Genomic DNA, 10,621 nt, shown 5'->3' with positions numbered 1-10,621 from the left:
ACTCAAGTGATAAGAACATTCATATTTTGTGGCTCTTAAAAGAATCTGCAGAAAATTTTGAACAATTATCAACCTCATATCAGTTTGTATATTGCTTTGAAGATATATTATGGGATATATTGTTATTAGTCTTCAACTTGGAACGCTAGCCGTGCTGCACCACTAAATCTAGTCCGATTGAAATATACTTTGAGGTGGGAAAAATTGCTTTGAGAACATTTAAGACGTATTTTGGAATCATACATTCATACATATAGGGCAATGTATAAAAAAAATCTGACAAAATCCGAGCATGAGAACACTAAAAAAGTAGGGGTTTTGAAACATACCAAAATTCAATTTTTCATAATAGACAATTACATATATGTGTCCGTGAACACGATAACTTGAGTAATTTTTATACAATTTTGATTAAATTTGGTTTGAAGTTGTAAGGCGGGATAAACTTGAATGAGTTAGCGAACCAGCATGATCGGACCATGGGAACGGGATTTTACGCGGGGTTTTATGGGGTAAAAATTGGTTTTTCTAATTTTTGACCCTCTAAACGCAAAATTTTCCAATTTCTCTTCAGACCTTCTTAAAGAGCTTAAAAAACAAATAATTTAGTATATCAAAGTGTTTTTGTACCATTATTAGTTACGGAGAAAATTCAAATAATTGTTTTTTTAAAATTCCCATGTTATTCTTATGGGGAATATTGTAAAATTTTGTAGTCTGCTTGTTTATGGATATATTTTGATCAAACTTGGTAAATTTATTTATTTTATACTAAGTTATTAATATTTCACTAAAAACACACTTTTTTACCCTCCCTGTAGCAGCAAGCCTATGTACTCATAAAAATTAATGTTAATTAAATACATTTAATTGAAAATCAATTCAGGCAACTGGAAATTCGCTTAGTCGGCAGGTTTGCTGTGGAGGGGGTATTTTATTACTAAGATAATCAATTATTGGTATTCTCTGACCCTTAAAACATAAAATTAGACACAAAAATTATTATCCTGTCTCTTCTATAGGGAAAGATACAGCAAATATACAGTTTTTAACCCATCTTGGCCGCCATTTTGAATATTTCAATTTGCTCAAGGGTGCCAAAGTGGCACCCTGCAGATTTTAATTATGTAGGTCTTAAAGAAACAGAAAACACTAAAAAACATTGGGTGGACCTTACTTTCAGGTTTGGGTGAAAAATGCCTTTTGGCAACTAGACTAATACTTTAATTTGTCTTCAGGTGGATTTAGATTGCATACGTTTAATTAATCAAAATCAATAAAAACAGCGATTGATCACACATTTACCAAGGTAAACAGGTACATTGTATAATGGTGTAATGAACTAATAATATACTGACAAATACATTAATACGGCGTCAGATTAATTAAAATTAGAATAAAGAAAACTGACGAAACAAAACAAATATCAATCTGATACTATGGAGAATTGCATGTTTGTTCGGAGATGGGTTGGTCTGTTCATTTTCCAAGATATAGAAGCAATGAAGTCAGTTTATGGTTGTGTTAAACCTGCACAGATTATACGCGACTCGTGTTTGTCCAAGGTTTTGTTACAGTACAGGTGACATATCTAAGTGACATCTTGTGTAAAACACAAGGTAAATCGTTCTAGTTTTTTGCCACTAGGCTAGTGCCGGTAAAATATAAATCCTCAAATGTTCTACCGTTGTGTTTTGTTACGGTTAATATTTGCCCCGATCAAATATTTTTAAGCTTTAGGAATAATTAATGTAAGAAATATGCTGTCTATTCGAACTATTTATTGGAAGTGCCCAAAATAAAACACCTGGAGATTTGCCTAATAAGCTTAAGATCTAACGTTATTCAAAATATATATATTTCGAGGTGTTCCTTAGGTCGAACGGGTCAGTTTGCACTGGAGTCTCGAAAAAAAAATTCCCTTAGCCATGTGTCACCTTAGTATGGTGTTTCGAGTGTCAAGTGACATGTTCATTGTGTCATTGTGTGTCATGAGCCATGTGTCATGTGTTTTGTACAGCCTAGTTATCGCTGTAGCCGGACGACGCCAGAAACCCCTCAATGCTATGTGCCATGTCACCGCAGTCGCTGCTGCTAATGCCATTAAAATGTGTCGTTTCAACACCAGCTCGCTAAGTCGGTCTTCAAACTCTCTAATCTAATTAGGACCAGACCTCCAACACAAATACTGTCTGGAGTTTCACTCGACTGGTCAATACCGAGCGTTGTAAACGAAGTGACACATTCCAATACGAACAAACCCTGCATTTCATTTCACACGTTCGAGGACAACGCTATCCTTCATTTGACGCATCCTCGGAACATCCAACGCTTTAGAAACAACCACCACATTATATTTGACAAATTAAAGAACAACCTCTTCATTTCATTTGACTCGTTCAAGAACAACAATTACATTATTTTTGCTTTCATCATATTAAGTTAGCAAAAATAAAAGATTCACATACTTTCAGAAAGAGAGAGAGAGTCTCTATGCAGACAACTATAAATATATTGTATTGTACGGTATGGTAACTATATAATTTTAACGTATAACGCTATGAGTGTTCAGTGGTTGCGGCGGAAGCGACTTCGATGTACTTCCCACTTTCCACCACAGTAATAATTACCCAACTAGAGACGGGATCACATCCCCAGACTGCGGCTGCAGTTGTAGTCCACTGTTTACTGTATGCAGCTATAACACAGGGCCATACAGCTTTATTACACTGCTGTACTCGCCCCTTAGACAGGAAATTGAACAAATCTAGCCGTAACTTAACAACTATATCTGATTACTGTATGTGATGCATTGTGCATGAGAATGATATAAATGGTCTCGTGGGAATACATTATAAATGTTTATTTGCTGTAGGGTAAAATAGGAACATTTTCAGGTGGAGTTAAATGCTTGGTACTCCATTAGGGAATGTATATATAAACATTTGTTTAAGTTCGGATTACAAAAAAACTATATAAAATATTTCCGAATTGAAACTGTGCTTGCGAATACATATTAATTTTTTCGAATGCTGAGAGTTGAAATAGTAACGTTAAATTTATTACAAGTGTCGGTTTGTCCAAGGTAAAAACATGGGAAAATTTTCTGTTATATAGATCTAAAAATTGTAAATCGCACACGAACGAAAGTTTATACAATTTGAAATAGACCGGTGATATACAACTGTCACTATCAGCCGGGGGAGGAAGTGTGCGGGAGAGAGCAAGGGAGACTGATAGTGATACCATACAGTGTCTGGGTGTGATAGCGGTCCTAGCACATCAACCAACACTATATAGCAGCTACATTGTACAACGACACTGAGCTGCTAAGTGTAGTTACATGTGCTGTGTAAGTGTAAGTGTATAACAGTCACTATCAGCCGGGGGAGGAAGTGTGCGGGAGAGAGCAAGGGAGACTGATAGTGATACCATACAGTGTCTGGGTGTGATGGAGGTCCTAGCACATCAACCAACACTATATAACAGCTACATTGTACAAAGACACTGAGCTGCTAAGTGTAGTTACATGTGCTGTGTGATATATAACAGTCACTATCAGCCGGGGGAGGAAGTGTGCGGGAGAGAGCAAGGGAGACTGATAGTGATACCATACAGTGTGTCTGGGTGTGATAGCGGTCCTAGCACATCAACCAACACTATATAGCAGCTACATTGTACAACGACACTGAGCTGCTAAGTGTAGTTACATGTGCTGTGTAAGTGTAAGTGTATAACAGTCACTATCAGCCGGGGGAGGAAGTGTGCGGGAGAGAGCAAGGGAGACTGATAGTGATACCATACAGTGTCTGGGTGTGATGGAGGTCCTAGCACATCAACCAACACTATATAACAGCTACATTGTACAAAGACACTGAGCTGCTAAGTGTAGTTACATGTGCTGTGTGATATATAACAGTCACTATCAGCCGGGGGAGGAAGTGTGCGGGAGAGAGCAAGGGAGACTGATAGTGATACCATACAGTGTGTCTGGGTGTGATAGCGGTCCTAGCACATCAACCAACACTATATAGCAGCTACATTGTACAACGACACTGAGCTGTTAAGTGTAGTTACATGTGCTGTGTGATATATAACAGTCACTATCAGCCGGGGGAGGAAGTGTGCGGGAGAGAGCAAGGGAGACTGATAGTGATACCATACAGTGTCTGGGTGTGATAGCGGTCCTAGCACATCAACCAACACTATATAGCAGCTACATTGTACAACGACACTGAGCTGCTAAGTGTAGTTACATGTGCTGTGTGATATATAACAGTCACTATCAGCCGGGGGAGGAAGTGTGCGGGAGAGAGCAAGGGAGACTGATAGTGATACCATACAGTGTCTGGGTGTGATAGCGGTCCTAGCACATCAACCAACACTATATAGCAGCTACATTGTACAACGACACTGAGCTGCTAAGTGTAGTTACATGTGCTGTGTGATATATAACAGTCACTATCAGCCGGGGGAGGAAGTGTGCGGGAGAGAGCAAGGGAGACTGATGGTGATACCATACAGTGTCTGGGTTTGATAGCGGTCCTAGCACATCAACCAACACTATATAGCAGCTACATTGTTTGTACAACGACACTGAGCTGCTAAGTGTAGTTACATGTGCTGTGTGATATATAACAGTCACTATCAGCCGGGGGAGGAAGTGTGCGGGAGAGAGCAAGGGAGACTGATAGTGATACCATACAGTGTCTGGGTGTGATAGCGGTCCTAGCACATCAACCAACACTATATAGCAGCTACATTGTACAACGACACTGAGCTGCTAAGTGTAGTTACATGTGCTGTGTGATATATAACAGTCACTATCAGCCGGGGGAGGAAGTGTGCGGGAGAGAGCAAGGGAGACTGATAGTGATACCATACAGTGTCTGGGTGTGATAGCGGTCCTAGCACATCAACCAACACTATATAGCAGCTACATTGTACAACGACACTGAGCTGCTAAGTGTAGTTACATGTGCTGTGTGATATATAACAGTCACTATCAGCCGGGGGAGGAAGTGTGCGGGAGAGAGCAAGGGAGACTGATGGTGATACCATACAGTGTCTGGGTGTGATAGCGGTCCTAGCACATCAACCAACACTATATAGCAGCTACATTGTACAACGACACTGAGCTGTTAAGTGTAGTTACATGTGCTGTGTGATATATAACAGTCACTATCAGCCGGGGGAGGAAGTGTGCGGGAGAGAGCAAGGGAGACTGATAGTGATACCATACAGTGTCTGGGTGTGATAGCGGTCCTAGCACATCAACCAACACTATATAGCAGCTACATTGTACAACGACACTGAGCTGCTAAGTGTAGTTACATGTGCTGTGTGATATATAACAGTCACTATCGGCCGGGGGAGGAAGTGTGCGGGAGAGAGCAAGGGAGACTGATAGTGATACCATACAGTGTCTGGGTGTGATGGAGGTCCTAGCACATCAACCAACACTATATAGCAGCTACATTGTACAACGACACTGAGCTGCTAAGTGTAGTTACATGTGCTGTGTGATATATAACAGTCACTATCAGCCGGGGGAGGAAGTGTGCGGGAGAGAGCAAGGGAGACTGATAGTGATACCATACAGTGTGTCTGGGTGTGATAGCGGTCCTAGCACATCAACCAACACTATATAACAGCTACATTGTACAACGACACTGAGCTGCTAAGTGTAGTTACATGTGCTGTGTGATATATAACAGTCACTATCAGCCGGGGGAGGAAGTGTGCGGGAGAGAGCAAGGGAGACTGATAGTGATACCATACAGTGTATGGGTGTGATAGCAGTCCTAGCACATCAACCATCACTATATAACAGCTACATTGTACAACGACACTGAGCTGCTAAGTGTAGTTACATGTGCTGTGTGATATACAACAGTCACTATCAGCCGGGGGAGGAAGTGTGCGGGAGAGAGCAAGGGAGACTGATAGTGATTGATACCATACAGTGTCTGGGTGTGATGGAGGTCCTAGCACATCAACCAACACTATATAACAGCTACATTACACCAACCAACACCGGAACTCAACATACAGAGCACAAGTGTTAACTTACAGTAATCTACTATATTTTGTAAGTTATGTATAGTTAGCCCTGATATCATGGAACAGTAATACAGCCAACATATGTCTACATATCACATTTATGGATGTTACATTTGACATTTTATTTAATCGTTCAGGCAATTTTTGAGAATAATTGCACACAGAATTAGTGGTAAATAAGATAATAAATTTTACAGAATTTAAACGCTGTAGCTCAAGCAGTTAGGGAGTTATGAATGTTTCTGTAAAAATCACATAGAAACAGATAGACCGAAAATATAATGAGATAGGACACATGGTGTACAAAATTTTTTGTTTCTTTTGGCATGCTGAATAACGTGACAAAGTTTGTTCGTATGGTTGCAAGACACCCTGTATATTTATTCGATTTAGATAGAAGAAGCCAAGATTAATAAGAATGGTAAGTAGAACTCGCTAACGCAGGTACCCTACTCCAGATTCACGGAATGATTTATGGAATATAGACATGTTATTCGCGTAAGTTTTCAAAAACTTATTATGAAACTCCGGCGGATAATGGTTGTTTACTCTATGATGGAAGTAACTAAAGCACCAGTATTCAGTTTTTATTGCTATTTCCAATAGATGTATATCTTCTGCCTATCGTACAACTAGTTTCCATTTTAAATTTCGGAGTTTCTCATAAGTAAATAAATAGTTTATTTGTCACGAATAAACACAATGTACGAGTATAAAAATTCCTGAGCCAATCACAAATTATAATGTACTCAATCTACGCAAAGGTAATATTAATAATGTTGACATTGAGGTGTGATTCGTCAGCACACATTATGAGAGACATCTCAGGGGTCATTCATTAATGTCCTGAATCAAACGTCCTCGTCATAACAAAGGTCTATAATCTTCAAAGTTTCGTTCTGTGTTCATCTATCTATTACACGACACTGTTTTAAACTTAAAGTCGAAACTGGAATATTCAGATATAAATACTATCAACCTGTGTTTTAGTTTAAATACACGACGAATTAGGCAATTTAATCAATTTTTAATCACGATTTGATATCCTATTTTCAAGAAATATAGCTTGAAAATCTTTGAAGGCAATGTGTTAAATTAGGATTATAGAAGCATAACCCGTCCCCCAAATAACTTTTACAAATTCGTGCTACTCAGCAAACGTCCCTTATAATCTTGTTACATTTACTCCCTTCTACCAATGAATACAGACCTTATAAGAAGCGCAACGCCCATGTTAAATATTCAGCCTAGAAATATTTGAAATTGGCAAACTTAGCGCGGCAGCCGCTAGGAAGCGAGAGCGCCACTGTCGCCGGCGCGGTAGGTGTGAGTGAGACAGAGAATGTGATGGGGTGGATGGGGGGACGGCGCGGCCGAACCTGGGCCGAACAGAGATAGAGAGACAGAGACAAAATCGCTTCTTGCCCATGACTGAGTTAGCCGCGCGTGGACCGGGCGTCTACTTATGGTCAAATCGGTGACACTCGTGTTATGTTTAAAAAAAAAAACACACACATATATATAAACTAGCTGGCCGAGATATATATACACATTCATACGGAGGTAATTTTCATATTGATTAGCAATAAACCTATATACATGTTTAAACTATGACGCCTGAAAATAAGTGCTAGAAGAAATTTGTTTCACTAAAACCATAAGATAAATGTTAAGCCCTAAATACCAAAAATTAACCACTGTTGATATAGCTGTTTTATTGTTTTGCAAAAATGCAAATTCAACCCAAAATAATAATTTAAAATCAGTAAAAGTACATGATTACTTTATCATTAATCATAGCATTGCTGTAAATGTTATGTGTATAATAAAAACCCCCCACACTTAACACGCAATAGTTTGCCCCCCCCCGTCGCACCTTCATACCCAGCAAATTTCTTAACGAAATCTCGTGGAGATAACCAACCACTAAATTAAAACATGGTTCTTCATTTTACCACTGTATGTGAAATAAATATTGTCAGATGACTTTAGGGCTGATTATGTAGGTTTGCTACGACGCGCGACGGGGATATTTCATGTAAACATAGCGTTATTTTAACCAATGTAACAAAGAATGGCTGGTAATATTGGAAGGAAAAATATACAAGATATTTCTGAAATAAGTTTTAATTTTGGACAAACTCCAAATAAAAACAAATAAGTTTGCAATATTATAAAACTAGAACTAAAGGCACTCATATATTACAATTCTATTTACAAAACTTGGATTTCACAGTGATGCTTCTTTTCCACCCTCATTGTAAGATTCTTGCAACTGAAAAACAAATATATATATAAATATATATTTATACTGGATTTCCACAAAAAACATGTTATACATAATAAACATACAAGTATAACTCAGCTGATACGTAATTACATGTTTTTAAAACCATGTCAAACCCAAAATTGTTTATAATTTTAGCTGTTTATTAAACAAAAATATTCTTCGAACCTCATGCCTGCCATTTACAAAAATGTTTACTGAATCAATTAGGCTAGTAGCCTATATTTGTTTGTCAACTATACATTTTGATTTAAAACTAAACAATGTGAAGTAAACATTACTTTTTTACAAAATGGAAACCCTTTAACCGTTTTTATTGTGCGCAACTATTGAATAAAACAACCTTAAATAATTATAATAATTGGTCGGAAACAGCAAAGTAATGATTTAATTTTATAGTAAACGTTGCCATTAAAATATGGAATGACTTGGTTACTATACAACATTTACGTTAATAAACAAATATAGCTTCATTGTGTACAATTAATTTACTATAAAAATTTACAATAAAATAACCTAATTACTTTTTTTGTGTTATGCCACCTGAAGAGAGTACCTTTAATGAATAACTATCAACTTATTTCTAAAACTTAAGGACAAGCAAAACCATAATTTGAATTACCTTTTAAAGATGATTTAACTTTTTCAGTTTCTGGTTAAGTTTTCCTCCATCTATTGCTCGTCTCTTCAGGAGTGCTTGGTCTCTCAAGTCGTTTGTCTTCCATTTAACACAGTTAAACAGTTTGCATTTAACCAGCATTTTCAATAAGTATAGCTTGTGTTCCTTACAGGACAACCACCATTCTGCACAACAACGTTTTTCCGTTTCTTTATAAATATCACCTACTAGCTTTTCACTAAGGTTATCTGACGACCAAATCTGTGGAAACAACATGGCAAAAGTCAGACTTTGGAATTTGACAACTTTGTGAAAGATATCAGATGGTTTACAAAGTTTAGCTAGACTTCCGTCGTGCTTCGTAAATGTTTTGAAATGGATCAGTTGTTCCCGGTTGAGGTCCAAGGTTTCTGTGCTTTTGAGCAACGTTGATTCACAATCAGTGCAAGAATATTGGTCTAAGCATTTTTTCCCTAACCATCCCGCTATGTAGCAAATCACATTATCTTCAAGGCCAGATACGTCGAGGGTGGTGATTGTGTCCTCCTCTGTCACTGCTGCTGTTAACAAGTGTTCAGTTTCAACATTCATACGCTCTTCTAAGTTGTTGTCTGTAACCATGTTAGTCTTATCAGAGTTCTCTTTGTTCATGTCCTCAGATTCAGGTATTTTAAAACTGGCTTCAGAGTTTTCTACAACTTCCTCTCCAAAAACCAATGTGTCATCACAATCAGGCTCACAGTTGGCGGATGACGGTGGATCCATTAATCTGATCGACATAGAGTGTTGTAAATTCCTCCTGAATTCTTTGGCTGAGGGGTTGGAACTGTAGCCAGACCGTCTTCTCAGGACACCAAATAAGTTTTCTAATGGGTCCTGATTTAATCGTCCAGTTAACAGAAAACTCTCGTCATCTGTGAAAACTTCGTTGAACAACGATAACACTCCATGTAGCGTTTGTTTTAAACCATCAAAGCACGGTGGTGGAGGTGACCCAACAACCGACCACGATGCAATATATGGTATTGCGTCTTCTAAACATTTGATTACGTTGGAATTTTCCTTTTTAAGAGGCCGTTTTAAAGGATTCTTGTCATCCAGATGCTTACTGTTCATACAGTCGGTTATGTCATTGAGTCTTCCTAAAAACTCAGCGGTACTCAAACAAGCTGGGTCTTTTAGTAAACCTAGATGGTGGGCAGCTTTCATGCCCCTCGATACTGACGCACTGAAAACCTGTGTAGCAAGCTTTACATTCATTTTTTGAAATGCCTGAGGATTAAGATGTCTCTCCGAGAGCTTGGGGGCTGCTCTACAATCTGACATAGAATGTTTGTCATGTTCGTGAAACTCACGAATTGCATTCCACGATACAACCTCATTATTTACCATGAAATTGTGTTTCAAAAGATTATTTCTCACACACTTCAACAAGTGAGGGTAGTCGAACAAACAAAAGATCTTGTTAGTGCCAAAATGATAAAAAGGATTGTCTTTTGACACCCCCAATAGTTTCATCGCTGCAGCATTAGTTGAACCAAGATCCGAGACAACCACTTTTAATGAAAATGTAGCTTTTGTTATTTTTTCAATTACAATGTCGAGAAGTATAGCGAGTGAGGTTGCCTTTATAGAGTTATGGGAAACCACAT

At 38.2% G+C, this 10,621-nt stretch overlaps 1 protein-coding gene across 1 annotated transcript; it reads right to left on the bottom strand.

The window, feature by feature from the left end:
• Nucleotides 1–8,168: 8,168 nt before the first annotated feature.
• On the bottom strand, nucleotides 8,169–10,154 carry LOC128987101 (uncharacterized). Its single transcript, XM_054407798.1, has 2 exons — nucleotides 8,973–10,154; nucleotides 8,169–8,338 (listed from the first exon to the last, which is right to left on the bottom strand). Exon 1 carries the CDS (start codon nucleotides 10,083–10,085, stop codon nucleotides 8,976–8,978), a length of 1,110 nt encoding a protein of 369 aa, XP_054263773.1. The 5' UTR covers nucleotides 10,086–10,154; the 3' UTR covers nucleotides 8,169–8,338; nucleotides 8,973–8,975.
• Nucleotides 10,155–10,621: the final 467 nt, after the last annotated feature.

Source organism: Macrosteles quadrilineatus, unplaced genomic scaffold (genome assembly GCF_028750875.1).
Source record: "Macrosteles quadrilineatus isolate MER2022 unplaced genomic scaffold, UCM_ALF_1.0 Scaffold_2__2_contigs__length_208266976, whole genome shotgun sequence".
NCBI lineage: Eukaryota > Metazoa > Arthropoda > Insecta > Hemiptera > Cicadellidae > Macrosteles > Macrosteles quadrilineatus.
The sequence above is the reverse complement of the archived record's forward strand: the minus strand, read 5'-3'. Positions and strand labels throughout refer to the sequence as shown.